Raw genomic sequence first — 16,155 nt, 5'->3', positions numbered from 1 at the left:
AAATAATTCTCTAATGTAATGAATATTAAGTCCTGCCCCTACCTTCGCTTATGCCCTGATGGGTGGTGTGCAAGATTAAATAAGTCGATAAAAGAAGTTGACATCAGGTAAGATAGGGGTAAACAGGAGGAAAGTCATGTCTGCATTTTTACATATCAACTTGTTCTTTCTCATGTGTTTCATGTTGTTGTATTTCTACTTTTCTTATGCCATGATCTCTCCTCTTGTTTCCACCTCCTGCCAGTTACTGGGACAGTTTCATCTAAATGGGATGCACATGGCAGGAGATGTGGTTCTGGGTGGGTTGTTTGAGATCCACATCTTTTCTGTCTTTCCTGACCTGTCTTTTACCTCAGAGCCACAACACCCTACCTGCCACAGGTCAGTCTGTCAGTGAAATAGTGAAAAGCAAAGACTGGGGGAAATCAGTCCCATGACTTGAATGTGTTTTTAATAATAAGATCTTACTCTTACAGATTACATTTTGTATTTATGCCATTTCAGACCTATCACTTGTTATTGGTTCTTTTAATCATTTCATATTCAAGTATTATAATAATTGTTGCTGTTCAACTGTTTAATTTTTAGTAAAATCTGTATTTGTGCATGTAAATATCAGTTGTTGTATTTTCCAACAGTGATATTTTTCTTTTAGTTTTGATGTTCTAGGATTCAGGCAGGCCCAGACCATGGCCTTTGCTATTGATGAGATCAACAGAAATTCCAACCTGCTGCCTAATGTGACTCTGGGATACAGTCTTTATGACAACTGCCTCTCACTAGGCATTGGATTCCGTGCAGCATTGTCATTAGCCAGTGGTCAAGAGGAGCAGTTCATATTAGATAAGACCTGTGCAGGAAACCCTCCGGTAGTAGGGATTGTGGGTGATGCTTCCTCTACACGTTCCATTGCCATCTCTGCTGTCTTAGGTTTGTACAGAGTACCTATGGTAAGTTTTCCACCATAATTCTTTTGGATCATTTTGATTATATTTCAAATTTAATGTCAATTATAAATATTGACTAATCAAACTCCAAAAGCTGAAAGAGGCGATTAAGTTTTATAATGTTTTTTAGGATGAACAGTCTGTCTTTCACAGGTGAGTTATTTTGCCACATGTTCGTGCCTGAGTGACCGGCAGAAGTTCCCATCGTTTTTTCGGACGATCCCAAGTGATGCTTTCCAGGTGACCATCTATCAGCAAAATACAAATGCATTTGAAAAAGCATGTCCAGTTAGACATTCTTAAGAAATAACTTCCCTGTACTGAAAGGAACAATATATTCCTTTTGTGGAAAATCTGTCACATTCTTTGCATCACTGGACCTGTTTGGTCTCAGCTAACAAAGCTGAAAGACAATAATTAAACATGATCCACTGTGAAACCTGTTTAGCAGCTTTTCCACTCTAACATTATTCCAGCCTGTGCACTAATCCCTCCGCTCTGTATTTACTCAGGTGCGTGCTATGATTCAGATTCTCAGGCACTTTGGCTGGACTTGGGCAGGTCTGCTGGTCAGTGATGATGATTATGGACTCCATGCTGCCCGATCCTTCCAATCTGACCTGGCCCAGTCTGGTGGAGGCTGTCTGGCCTACTTAGAGGTTTTGCCCTGGGGCAATGATCCAGCTAAACTAAGAAGGATTGTGGATGTTATGAGGAAATCTACAGCTCGTGTGGTCATTGCGTTTACACATGAAAATCTCATGATAAACCTCATGAAAGAGGTTAGGCTTGGAAAAACATCTTAATTGTAATGTCATGTTATTATACAGCTTTATGTTTTAATGGTCAAACCAAAGGATTTAAGTTACAATAAAAAATTGTCCTGTTACAAATAGTTATTTGAATAAATCACACCTCTTATTTGTTATAGGCACTAACTTAGACAAATTTTACTGACCTCCAGTTATAATGACATGCACAACTTTGTTCATAATACTGGGTAAAACACAGTACTGCACCTGTTTATGAGTAAGACAAGATATCAACCATGTCATGACAGTATGAAGTTATGTATTTTGTACAATGCAATGCACAGGTGGTGAGGCAGAATGTTACAGGCCTGCAGTGGATAGTCAGTGAAGCCTTTACTACCGTGCTTCAGACTCCTCAGTTCATGCCATACCTGGGTGGCACTCTGGGCATTGCTATCCGTCGAGGACACATACCAGGGTTCAGGGACTTTCTGCTACAAATGCGGTCTGACCTACAACACAACAGCTATGGAAATATCCTGGTGAGAATTTAACCTTGCAATTTAGTTTGTTGTTGTTTTGTTTTGTTCTCTGCTGTACTGAACACACACCAAACCGTGACTCCAACCCGGGACTTTTGTCTAATGTAACACCCCTATTTTCAATACATTTCAGGTAAAAAAGTTTTGGGAACACACATTTCAGTGTAGATTTGCACCACCTCAAGCAGGTTGGTTGGAAGCTGGGGGATCTCTATGCACTGGACAGGAAGATCTAGAAAATGTGGACACTGAATTATTGGACATTTCAAACCTCAGGCCAGAATATAATGTGTACAAGGCTGTGTATGCCCTGGCATATGCTCTTGATGACATGCTGCAGTGTGAGCCAGGGAGAGGACCTTTCAGTGGGAACAGCTGTGCTACTTTGCAAAGACTGGTACCATGGCAGGTGTGATATCAGTTTATACACACGCACACACACACACACACACACACACACACACACACACACACGACCGCATAGCAGATAGCTGAAATGATTTTCCTTACCACTGGGTGACAGCATTTTATAGTGTTATCAAGTCACAGACAGCAATGTCTTTGCACCAGGTATACAATAGTATCAGTGACGTGACTTTACTATAAAAGAAATGCTTTGAACGGACTGTTAGTGCTCATATGTTCATAAGTACAGTATGCAGTTTGATTACTGAATACTGGATTTCACTGTGTTCACAATGGTCATAATAACATTGTTGCCATTACTGGTCTTCCTCTGTCTCTTATTCTGATATCCATAGCTTGTGTATTACTTGGAAAAGGTCAACTTCACCACACCGTTTGGTGATCAGGTGTCATTTGATGAGAATGGTGATGTCTTACCAATATATGATGTCATGAACTGGTTGTGGCTCCCTGATGGACAAACTAAAGTTCAGAATGTAGGTGAGGTTAAAGAGTCAGCCAAAGGTGAAGAACTCACACTTCATGAAGACAAAATTTTCTGGAACTTTGAAACCAAACAGGTTACTTCTGATTTTTTAGTGTCCCATGGATAACATATTATAGCAGAGTCAATGTGAGTAGAATAAGACATATTTATTTTTTTATCTACAGCCACCCCGGTCAGTGTGCAGTGAGAGCTGTCCTCCAGGTACCCGCATGGCCAGAAAGAAGGGAGAACCTGAGTGCTGTTTTGACTGCATCCCTTGTTCTGAGGGAAAGATCACTAATAAGACTGGTTGGTATACAGTTTTAAATATTGCACTTCTGATTATTGCACTTTCGAGATATGATATTAACATGTATCTCAACACTTTACCAATTTTCACAGACTCCATGGAGTGCACCAGTTGTCCAGAGGATTTCTGGTCCAGCCCTAATCGTGACCACTGTGTTCCTAAGAAAACAGAGTTCCTCTCCTACTACGAGCCTCTGGGTATCTGCCTGACAACTGCCTCATTGTTGGGCACATTTATATGTGTTATTGTGCTGGGAATCTTTATCCATTATCGTAGCACCCCTATAGTACGCGCCAACAATTCAGAACTGAGTTTCCAGTTATTGCTGTCTCTTAAATTATGTTTCCTTTGCTCACTGCTCTTTATCGGACGTCCCAGGCTGTGGACATGCCAACTGAGACATGCAGCATTTGGGATCAGCTTTGTACTTTGTGTATCATGCATCCTGGTGAAAACCATTGTGGTTCTGGCTGTGTTCAAGGCCTCCAAGCCAGGAGGTGGAGCCCATCTGAAGTGGTTTGGACCACTGCAGCAGAGAGGAACAGTTCTGGTTCTTACTTCTATTCAGGCAGCAATCTGTACTGCTTGGCTTGTCTCTTCCTCACCAGCTCCTCATAAAAACACTCAATACCACAATGACAAGATAGTTTATGAGTGTGTAGTTGGGTCCACAGTTGGTTTTGGAGTGTTACTGGGTTATATTGGCTTACTGGCCATCCTCAGTTGTCTGATTGCATTTCTCGCCAGGAATCTTCCAGATACTTTCAATGAGGCCAAACTCATTACTTTCAGCATGCTGATCTTCTGTGCAGTGTGGGTGGCCTTTGTCCCTGCTTATGTCAGTTCACCAGGCAAGTATGCAGATGCAGTTGAGGTATTTGCCATCCTAGCCTCCAGTTTTGGCCTCTTGGTGTCACTGTTTGGACCCAAATGTTACATTATCCTGTTGAGACCAGAGAGGAACACAAAGAAAGCGATCATGGGTCGTGGCATTGAGTCATAAAACCTGCACTTAGTTTCATAAGACAGAATTAATCAATCTTCTCTGTACAGTACAAAAATACAGGCAGAAAAATAGGTTAAGAGTAGTAGCAATGTTCAATTACTAAGAAAAAATGGCTAATAATGAACTCAAATACAAGAAGTTATTTTTTTTCCCAGGATACAGTTTAAAGTACAAAGCACTTGCACTTCAAATATTATCGCCTTTGCGACTTTTTGTGGTGAATGGTAACGGTACACCTTATTAAATAACAACTTACTTTCTCAGAAAAAAAGCTGACACTATATGGGTTTATCCCACATTATTATATGCATTTAGTCTTGACCTGTCTGAAGCAGATGTTGATTTTTTTTCACAGACACAAAGTCAGTCTTTTAAAGAAGCAGTAATCTGTAGCTTCCTAAGTACAGTATAAAGGAATTGCAGACAATGTTGATAGAATAGCACAGTACCAAATGAAAGCATCTGAGATGCTGGCTGTGATAGCATTTGCCTATTCTGACTATATAGAGCCTCTAACTCTCACTAAGTTAGCAGTTGTAAGAATGGCACTGTCACAAGGTTAGAAAGCTCATGTTTACAACATAGAATGAGATTTACAAATTCTATGTTCTATTTAACACCAGCTTTGCTGTCTCTATAAGCATAATAAGGTTAGAGTTATATACCCTACTTACTGTTTTAATGTTGGCATTATGTCTGATATCAGTTATTATGCTTAGTATCCATGCCACAGAACTTCACGATTATTTTAAAGCAATTGCAATGCACAAGAGACTTGGTGATCATAAGCTGACGACTACTTCTTTATTTCCATGAACATCACCAGTGTCCTTTTTCATTTTTTAAATAATTCAATTATTGCATTTTTACCCTGAAGAGTAGCTCTGCAGATGTATGAAATGATTTTCATGCAACAATTGAGCATAGTGGCTGGGGGGGACAGGCCATTTGTTGCTTATAGCAAGCTTATATCCATCCACCAGCATTTGAATTCTAATGTAAACTTCTAGCCACTGATGAAATGGAGAAGTGGGATAACCAGTTCTGTGGAAGAGGCTGAATACATAAAAGTTTACAGTGTTCTGAATGTTATTTTTGTGTTTGTGTGTGTTTGTTTTGTAGCAGCATAGAGGTGTTTATCCTTTGTGATTTGCCACTGTTTATAATGAGCGCCGCTGGTGGCCGCTGATGAGGTGGGCCAGTATAAAAGCGGCAGTTCACCCACCAGTTCTTCCTTTGCGCCTCTGTCACCTCTGTCACTTCCGGGTCAGCGGTCATTTGATCCGACAGGTATGACTGCATGCTGCTTCACCTCGCTGGTTGTTTGTGTCTCTCAATGTGCTTAAGGCACTGGTGTTTTGTAGGGCGACTGCCTGTGTGCTGCTCCGGCCCCCCCTGTATGCGCTGCTGCGTGTGTCTGTGGTAGGTGTCCTCTCTCTCTCTGCGGTATGGTTGATGCTATCCGGTGGCTAATGCTAGTGTGATCACAGGTAAATGCTGGTGGCTGCCAGGGGTCCTCTCTCCCTCCCTCCTCTCGTGAGTGTGTCCATCGCTGCTAAAAAGGTATGTGTAGCATAACGTGCACCGCGTCATCATCAGTGTACTTAATATTGCTAATAGTATTTTTCTTGATTGGGAATTACTGTAACCAGCTTATTGGGGCGCTGCTGTTTTGTCTCCACTGCGGCTGCTGCTGTCTCCCCTGCTTCTGCTGTTTTGTCTGCGCTGTGGCTGCTGCTTTGTCTCCACCGCGTCTGCAGCGTGTCTCTGCTGCGGCTTCGCTTTTATGGCACGGCGCCACGCGGCGGTCTATTAAACCACTTTGTAGCTCTGCTTAAACAAAATAGACCCTTGGTGACTCTGTTTCAACGTCTGGTGCGGGCAGTTGCTCGGCCGCACGCCGGGGCACGGTTCTCTATTTATATGGAATACATGTGTGATAGTGTGGATTTACACCATTATTTTTGGTTATTTGTATAGGTTTATTTGTATGTTTTGTTTGGGTTGAACTTGATTCGGTCTGTTTGGGTAACTCATTTGTTAATTAATTGAATTAATTTGAAAGGTTCTCTATGCAATTAGAAAATTCTTAGGAAAGTCTTGTTTTTCTGTTCTTTATTTTCCTTTTTGTTTGGGTTATATTTGTTTGAAACCGAATTGGGTAGTTATTGGTTGATATATTTTGTTAAGTTTAAGTTTGTGCCCTGCCCCTTTAATTACAATTTTGTTAGATTGTGCTTTGTGTTTTTGTTGCAACCCCACTAATTTGTTTTATCTTCCCCCTCTTTTCAGTGGCTGGAGGCCGGTGGTGGCGGTGTTGGTGATCTGGTGTTGGCACCCTTCTGTCTTGTCTGCTGTGTTCCTGGGAGTGGGTTACTTCACTGAGTGTGTGTCTGTCATGTGTGTCCGGTGATAGAAATTGACTTCTGTTTTTTTTTTTTTTTTTTTGGTGGATCCTTCCCCTGCACTAGGCCCCGTCCATCAACTAGGCCTCAGCCCTGATTAGTTTCTTTTTCCCCTCCCTATGTGACATTTTAATTACGGCTTTTACCCAGTTTGTTTAATAAAACGTATTTTTTATCAATTGGAACCACGTCTCACGCCTCTTCAGTAACGTACCTGTGTGCCTTGTAGTGCAAAAATAATTCTCTGGGCGCAATTCCCAGGGTTGCGTTGTCGACAACCTTAGCTTTACTATTCCTACTCCTCTCCTCGCCACAGTTTGTTTTTTGATTCAATAAAATCTTGTGTCGTCAAGCTGAAATGTCTTTCTGTTGCACTATGCAGTAAGAATGAATTCAAAACAGTATGAGATTTGGCATATTGGAAAAGAAAATTGCATATCTAGTGACAGCTATAACTATGGGTTCACCAGTGGCACCCCCACATATTTTTCATGGGTATGGTCAGATGGAGCTGCCGAAAATCTTTGGTTTTACACAAAACCAAAAGCCATAACTGAATTTCACTGACAAATACATGTCTATTTTCCCCTCACCAGACATTCAGGAGATGAGAGGAATTAAAGGTTCTGTATCCACTCATGAGCACTGTATATTAATAGTATGTGCAGTGGCGGTTCTAGGCCAGTTTCAAGCTAGGGCCAGTCCTTTTGATACAGGGGCACATACAAGTAGGGTCAAATATCTTAGTCTGAACAATATGAATAATTTTGTATTTGATTTAAAGGCATCAATCTGGTGAATTCTGAGAGCCAAGTTATGATGGCAGAATATGCCTTCAACATCTTTGTGCTTTTTATGTGTGAAAAATGTACTATTTTTACTGATAAAAACACTAGTGGTATATTATGGTAAAAGGTTATACTTAAAATACGGCTAAGGATTAGTGGTTAAACATTTCAGTAATCAAAAGAAAAATGACTAACGTACTGATCTGCCTCTGGAGAGCTATTTTATTTTAAATCATGTGCAGACAAAGTATTCTTTTAAAACTCTCTCACTCACAAACACAGTTACAGATACGCAAAACAATATAAAATACAAAAAGAAAAAGTGGTAACACTTTATATTAAGGTACTGTAATAAGCATTAATGCTTAACAAGCACCAATTAACAGTTAATGACCACTTATAAGACAGAAGATGTTTATTACCATTAATAAGACTATATAAGTGTAAATAATAGCATAATTAACAGTTATTGCATATCGGAGCATTAGAAGCACTTAATAGAAACTTGGTAACAGTTTATAAAGCTATCCTAAATATTAACTAATAAGATGTCTATTTACATTAATTATGATTTATAAGGGTTAATTATAGAATAATACCCACATTTATTACTGGTTTATAAGACCCTATCAGATTAAATTAATAAGGTGTTATTAATAGTTAATAACGATGAAGTCGGAACAGTGTCCTATAAAGGTTAATAAATTATTAATATGCTCTCAGGGCTCGAAAACTAACGGTGTCTTGACGTCCTGGGGACTATAAAAATTGCTACTGGGACACAAAGATGATGTGTCTGGGACAACTTCAGGACAGCAAAAAAAAACAGTTGAAACGCGTTGATATCCCTGTGTTTAAATAAAGGATTTTTAATATTACCACGGAGTGCCTTGGACTTTTCAGTTTGGACTGCATTTTTGAACATTTTTTGAAACTTTCGGTTTACAATCAGGACAGTCCTCCTGTTTTTATTACATCTATTTCATTCCCTGTCTTTGAAGAGCACCTGAGCAGTTTTTTGTCTCCTGACAATTTTGACCCAGTGCAGCACTCACTTTTTTTCTTTTTTGCCTTTTTTCTGTTTTTGACAATAGTGGTTGCATTAAAAATCAATATGAAAAGGAAATATGTCCTTATGTTGTATTTTCACCACCACTGGTAAGCTGAGGTCTCATCACGAGTGAATAAAGCAGCTAACTCTTAATCAATCTACTCAATTTTTTTAAGTTCAAATAACACATGTTTGTCTTAGTATGCCATTTTGAGAGAATGAGATTCTCATGATCCTTTACTAAAGAAAATAATAACATACTAGAGTGAAAAGAACGCATCAGAATTCTTTAATGTTGAAATAATGATTGATATCTGGATTTATGTATCTGTATACGACTCTGTTCCCACTTTAGATCCAGTAGCTGCAAAGATGCATTATGAGCTGTTAATAAGTGCATATTAATAATTTATTAACCTTTATACAACACTGTTCCCACTTTAGATCCAGTAGCTGCAAAGATGCATTATGAGCTATTAATAAGTGCATATTAATAGTTTATTAACGTTTATATGACACTGTTCCCACTTTGAATCTGGTAGCTGCAAAGGATCATTATTTACTATTAAGTGCATAATTAAACATTTATTAACCGTAATATGGCATTTCTATTAACTTCTTATAGTCTCATTAATGTTAATAAACACCTTATTAATTTCATCTGATAGGGTCTTATAGTGTCTTATAAACCAGTAATAAATGTGGTTATTATTCTATAATTAACCCTCATAAATTATAATGAATGTAAATAGACATCTTATTAATATTTAGTATAGGTTTATAAACTGTTACCAAAGTTTTGATTAAGTGCTTATAATGCTCCTATAAGCAATAATAACTCCAAGGGCGGAAATCCCAGGGGGGACAGGGGGGACAGGGGGGACATGAATCCCCCTCCAGTAAAGCTGTCCCCCCTAGAATAATTTGAGACACAATTAATAATTTTTCAACAATGCAGTAGTATTTATTGAAAGCACAATGTAAGCAGTGCTCATTATAATCGCGCAATAATGTGCTATTTAAATCTTAAAATATTTAGTCCCCCCCCCCCCCATTCCTAGTAGTGGTATATCCCACACTCTTTCCAACAGGCGGGGCTAGCAGCCGTTAGTGCCCACATCGCGCATCACGGGGTAAGATGTACACTCACACAGACACAGTTTAACTTACACAAGTTACAACACATCCCATTTACTGTTACAACAAGCCCCAGGCCCAGGCTGATGATATAAACTGTCTGCAACATTTCTCCTGCATTGTTCAAAAGCCTACTCAATTACAAGTGCTGCTAAGCTAAAAGCTAATGATTAAGCTCAGAGTTTAGTGATAGTCAGAGAGGACAGGAGAGAAAGAAGAGGGAGAGGACAGGACAAGAGCAGTCAGTGGTGGAGCGGCTCGTATCTAATGGGTACCTGTCTGTAGGCTCTCCACCTGTCGGTGAGACAAACATGAAAGACGTGCAGTTTAACCAACGAGGAGCAGTCATTACGCGCGACTATATGCATGGTTGTGAGGTGTGCAGTGGCAGATCTCACAGCACACTGTTTATGAACCAGTTTACCAGTTTAACTGCAGGAAATGTTTAGTTGTTAAGCCATTTCTCCTAAGTATAGACATTCACTGTATATCCACTTTTCTACATGTGGCTGCTGCTGGCTTGAGTCTTGACTCTCGTTATCAATAACTTGCAATGCCGAGATAAATGTTTAAAGTCCAAAAAAAGTAATTTATTATGAACAGGTCAATAAAACAGGTTTAAAAATTCCTTGTTTACCTTGTAAACAAACGAAATATTCAGTATTACACATTTTCTTTGGTTACTTTTCTTTCAAACATTTTTTAAAGTTATGATCTCACTGCCGGTAAAATGGAGAGATAGAGAGAAGATTAAAGCGTCAAATTGCGGTAAAAGATGCTGTATAAAAGACAGGCTAAAACTTATTTTTCCTTGTCCCCCCCTGGAATTATTCTCTAAAATTTTACTGTTCAGAGCTTACTTCAATGGTATTGTCTTAAATACAGCCACACAATTCTCAAGTGATGTTTTCGGTGGGTGCGGCACTTTAAGTGGTCTGACCGGCAACCTGTTGAGACGATTTAGTTCCGCGCTCCGCGTTGCCCTTCGGCAGGGGGGCCACAAGGTGGTCCAGACTCCGAGTTACGGGGGCACTGGCCCAGACCAGGGGAGGTTTTGCCTGACCATGTCATCAGTCAGGACTAAGACAAAGGAGATGATGTGGTAATGCTGAGTCCCCTCTTTGAGTGTAGTTATGCTGAAAGCCGTTTTGTAAGTGAGTATATGTGTATGCAATATGGGTTGCTAAAGGGTCTGAGTTAGTACAGTTTAATTGCATGCAAGACTGTATCTGTGTAAAGCATAAGCAACTGACATCAACTTACCTTTATTATGCTTTATTTATGCTGATTTATTATCTGTTGGCCTTGGGGCCTATTTTGCTGTACTTGTTTATTCAAGTTGGTCATACATTAATCTAATTCTATTGGTTCAATTCTATTTCCTTGTTTGCATAAATCATGCTGTTCACTCAATTTACACGGTCTTTTGCAACTGTGCAAAATACACAATCATGGTGTGTGGGACCTCATGCTCTATGCACAAACACCTATGGTCTTCAGGGCCGCTTGCTGTATGCCCTTACGTGGTCAGTGGGACCCCATGCAACACTTATTTTTTGTTGGTCGTAGGACCATTATTTCTGTTTCTCATTGTTAACTTAATTTCTGTTTAGTCGTCTGACCTTACTTTACTTTTATCATTTTATTTAAGTTGGTCTTATGACCTTAGTTTCTGTTCAGTCTATGACCTTTTATTTCAGTTTGGTCTTCATTGACCTTTTGGTTTGTTTTACACATGATCTTTAGGACCCCACCTTGTGCAGCCATGGTCTGCGGGACCTCATGCTCATACATGGTATTTTTGTTTGGTCCTAGGACCATTAATTTCTGTTTGTCATTGCTGACTTTAATGTCTGTTTGGTCGCAGGACCTTATTTTACTTTCATCATTTTGTTTAAGTTGGTCTTATGACGTTAGTTTTTGTTTGGTGTTATGACCTTTTATTATATTCTAATTATAGTCTCCTAGGTCACCAGGTACTCACACCAGTCATGATATTTTCAGTTTGGTCATCAGACCATTATTTTATGTTGCTGACTTAAGTTATGTTTGGTCGTCGGACCTCGGACCTTTTTGTTTGTTTTTTACATTTTAGGTTGGTCTTCTGACCTTAATTTCTGTTTGTTCTCGTGACCTTTGATTTCATTTGGTCTTTGTTGACCTTTGATTAAATTCAACAAATAGGCACCAATGGTCTGCAGACCCATGCACTTTTTTCAGCCTTCCTTTCTGGCATATCACCATTATTTTTGCTGTCACAGCTTACTTCATCTCTTGCTTTTATATTATTTGGTGATTAGACGTCAACACCTTTCCCTACTGCCACTTTCCTTTTCAATGCTTATTTTGCATCAATCATTATCTACTGGATAGTGGCTCCCTAGTTGTCATTCCAGAATTACTCCTAACACACGTTTCTCATCAGAGTTAAACTATCTCATTCAGGGCTTATTTCAGTCATATACTCAACTATGCAGATATACATGTCATAGTTTTTCTCATTTGGCTTTATGCGTGTCTCTCTAGCTATGCATTTCCCCTTTAATTTTCGCTTCACTTATCTTATTAGAAGCTTGTTGCCTCCTGGTAAGGAGGGGGGATGGAGGAGTTCTAATCCCTGAAGACTTTTCACATTTTTCATTCTTATGTGTGCATGTTAAATAATATTCTTTTAACTATAGAACAAGTCTCTCCTGATTGAACTGTGATAATGCTATGCCCAGTGGTTATGTTACCAATCCTTAAGTAGATGATGGGGAAAAAGAGATGCTGTGGCATGCTGGTGGCAGTTGAAGATTGGAAAGAACTGGTGTTCCAGATGCAGTCTTTACTGTTTCCTTGCTCCAGAGGTGCAGATCTGAGGAGACAGGTCGCTTGATATCCTTGCAGAGTTAGAAGTCTGGTGCTAACTCAGCTTGGTTCTCATTTTGTTAGAAAGTTAGTTTTAAACCTTGTGTTTGGCACATTAACTTGTCTGGTTTACAGGTTCTGTGTCTGCTGGGATAAGACCACATTGACAGTGAAGCTGTAGCTCCTGCTGTGAGCATGCAGAAGTGAGAGAATAGGGGAAGGGCGCAGCAGGTCTTCCTGCCTATGTCCTACCTAGGTCAAGGCCCAGGAGAAAGAGCCATCAGAGTTTTAGGAGCATGAGCCCCCTTCAGAGGTTCAGGCCAAGAGGGGGATGGAGAGTAGAAACTTCTCCCTAAGTTGGCTTGATGACATCACAGAGTCACAATTCACTGCCCAATCAAGTTTGGAAACTGTGTCCATGGGCATGACTCTCACTTTAGTGAAACAATGAGGCATCCTGTGGAGATGAGGGCAAAATGGCTGTCCTTTGTTTGATGATCAAAGAACATGCAGTGTCGGCCACCATTTCTAAGACCCAGAGGAAAAGCCTTCACATGTCCAGTTTAGATCTGAACATGTGACAAATATCTGTGGCCCAGTGAATCCCAACAGCACTGTGATCTGATATGTTCTTGCAAGACCAATATCACCTATACGTCAGCTCTGATCAACATATATAGATAAATAAATGAAAGAACACAAGTGTCTTTTTTGCCCTATTTGATTAGGCGCATCAGTCACTGCACAACCATGGCATGAGGGTCTTCTTTTATCTTGGATATTGATACTTATCAAGGAACTGACTATGTTCCAGACAGTCCAGTTCATCTTACACCTAATGAAGTTGAGGTTTGCAATGAACTGGAAGAGGAGCCCTCTACCACATCCATGGGTGGAGTATCCAGGGATTGTGCTCAACACATGCAGTCTGCAGGCGACTCTATAAGAACAGAGATGGACGACCCTGCAGCAAGCAGTTTGCAAACTGCTGTTTGGTGTAACAGGGATGGCACTGACCATCATGCAAGCGCTTGGGTTCATGGCGACAGCCCATCCAATGGTATCTTTGGGGCTTACAGCATATGTGGCACCTGCAGGGGTGGTTTGCCAGCCTTCAGTTGGATGTGTCCAAGTAAGAATAACTAGAATATGCCATATAGAAGTGGTTTACATTCTGAGAGCTGGGAACCTGAGGTCTTTCCAGCCTTCCCCTGCCAGCTAAAAAAAGCAACAACCCTCAAACCAACTCTTCCCTCCATCCATTCAAGGATTGGTGAAGTAACCACTGGGCATAGCTTTATCACAGCTGTACAGGCTAAGCAAGACTGTTTAACTTGTATGTGATTTAATGCTGTTTACTGAGTGGTTGTTGTGATTGTTTGCAGTTAGATTTTTGGTTAGTTGGCTTTGCCAAAGTTAAGTGAGGTTAGTTTGCTAATGCTGTTCTCAGACAGAGTCTTGCATGCAACTAAACATCCTCTGCACTAATCCAGACCCTTTGCAACACATATCACATCCACATAGACTCATTTACAAATAGACTTTCAACAGAGCTACACCCAAAGAGGCAACTCAAAGTCCTGTTTATTTTCCTCCTGACCCCACGGCAAGCACACCGAGCTTGTATAGTTAGTTAGTTAGTTAGTTGGAATTTGTGTGTCTTGTTTAGCTTTGCTTCCTTTATGGATAAATATATTTGGAATCATACCTGCTGTCTGTTTGATGTTGCACAAGAGTGAATGAATAGTCGAATACGAATGAATACGTGAAGAACTCTGAAATCCTTCAGGCTTTACTATTAAATTTGGTTTTTGTTATTCATTTTATTATTAATCTAAATTCAAAACTGATGGTGTAGTGAACCTTTTGAGACTGATATCTTTAACTGGCTATCATTTTTTCTTTTTTGGGTATGGTGCCCCAAGAGGTGATTTAATGTAAATAAAGTCATATTATTTAACATAATTAATAATTATTAATAATTATTATTAATTATTTCAATTTGATACTTTAATTGGAGATCTATTACTAGGTCAGGCTCGTGTTAAGGCTTAAGTCCCAACAAATGGTGCCGCCATGTAAAACATAGCACTGGTGCCTAGATCACAACAAACAGTATCCCCTCTTTTACAGTATCACCAGTAGATTCCCTACATTTTGGTGCCTCCGTGTGACGCCCAGTATTGTTCCCAACATTTATGGTGTTCCCCTGTGAGGTCTGCTATTATAATTTACAACAACATTGTGTTTTGGTTAGGTTTGATTTCAAATGTTGAAAGTTTGGAATGAATAAGGGAACAGAAAGTTATTATGGAAGTATTTGATTACTGTCATGATGGGGGTCAGTGACCACCTTTTCTTTTTGGATTGTTGGTTGTGTAAGTCCTCTGAAACACTAAATGAATGCAAGATAGACATAGACAGTAAGGGCAATGGAGGAGCAGTATGGTGACAAGGCGTGGTAGCTGATGTCTGTTGCTGAAGCCGGATAGTGATGGCAAGCCGCTCTGCTAACCTAACTGTCTCACTGTGTGTGTTGTGGGCTATCATCAAGGGGCTAATCTGATGGAGCAAATTGTCCTGGTGGTGTTTCTAATCATCAATTTCTCACATCAGCAGAACAACAGAAACATACTCACCATTGTTAAAACATGCTTGATTTAGGGGCCTTACATACCATCTACAATGGCAACACAGTCACTTTTTCTGCCATGATCTCAGAACTAACAATACCATGATCTCCTTGAGTCTTGCTGTGTTTATTATTAAAATCTTAGGTTTTACACTGTCTGAGTTCTCTGGTGTGCCCTCTAGTGGAATCCTCCAGTAACACATGTGGCAAGTATGTGAACAATTCCATTTATGGTGCAGCCGGTTGTCTATGCAGGTTCATGTTTATAAAGTGTATCTCCAGCTCTACAAGGTTGGTTATATACAGTCTCCATTAGTCACAAACCATGGCAAAATGCCACATGTCCATACGTGCTCATTAGTTGTTGTTTTTTTAATACCTTTGTAACTCAGTTCTGTTTGGTCTCTGAATTTGCAGAGTTTCTTTACTTGCTAATGTTTTCTAATTATTTTTTTCCAGTGCATTTCTATGTATGGTTGTGTTTTCTATGTTGTCAAATGAAAAAAAAAAAACCTATTTGCATGTGGGGGTTTTTTTCTTCCCAGATATCCCCAGGAAACTTGTTTTGAGTTTTAACTCTACTCTGTTTTGTTCTGTGTAATTTGCAATGCTTCCATATTTCATTGTATTTGTTGTGCCTGCATGTATTTTCTTTTGTTGCAGTTCACTGAGCTCTCATGCCTTCCTTATATTGATCACAATTACTTCACAACAATGTATGGCGGTATCAGTTACAGATAATGATTCATTCCATTGGTAAAAACCTTGAATGTACATCCATAGTATAATCTTAAAACATCAGAACTCCATACAAAAAAATAACACAAGACAGGACAGGTGGAT

At 39.7% G+C, this 16,155-nt stretch overlaps 1 protein-coding gene across 1 annotated transcript; it reads left to right on the top strand.

The window, feature by feature from the left end:
• Positions 1–211: 211 nt before the first annotated feature.
• LOC117260065 (extracellular calcium-sensing receptor-like) lies at positions 212–7,039 on the top strand. Its single transcript, XM_078167038.1, has 11 exons — positions 212–381; positions 656–950; positions 1,101–1,187; positions 1,460–1,729; positions 2,044–2,241; positions 2,375–2,650; positions 3,003–3,227; positions 3,319–3,442; positions 3,536–5,871; positions 5,940–6,012; positions 6,742–7,039. The coding sequence occupies exons 1-9, from the start codon at positions 212–214 to the stop codon at positions 4,444–4,446; spliced, it is 2,556 nt and encodes an 851-aa protein (XP_078023164.1). The 3' UTR covers positions 4,447–5,871; positions 5,940–6,012; positions 6,742–7,039.
• Positions 7,040–16,155: the final 9,116 nt, after the last annotated feature.

The sequence above is a fragment of the Epinephelus lanceolatus genome, chromosome 4 (genome assembly GCF_041903045.1).
Source record: "Epinephelus lanceolatus isolate andai-2023 chromosome 4, ASM4190304v1, whole genome shotgun sequence".
NCBI classification, from domain to species: domain Eukaryota; kingdom Metazoa; phylum Chordata; class Actinopteri; order Perciformes; family Serranidae; genus Epinephelus; species Epinephelus lanceolatus.
Note: the sequence above shows the minus strand (reverse complement) of the source record. Positions and strands in the feature narration are given on the sequence as shown.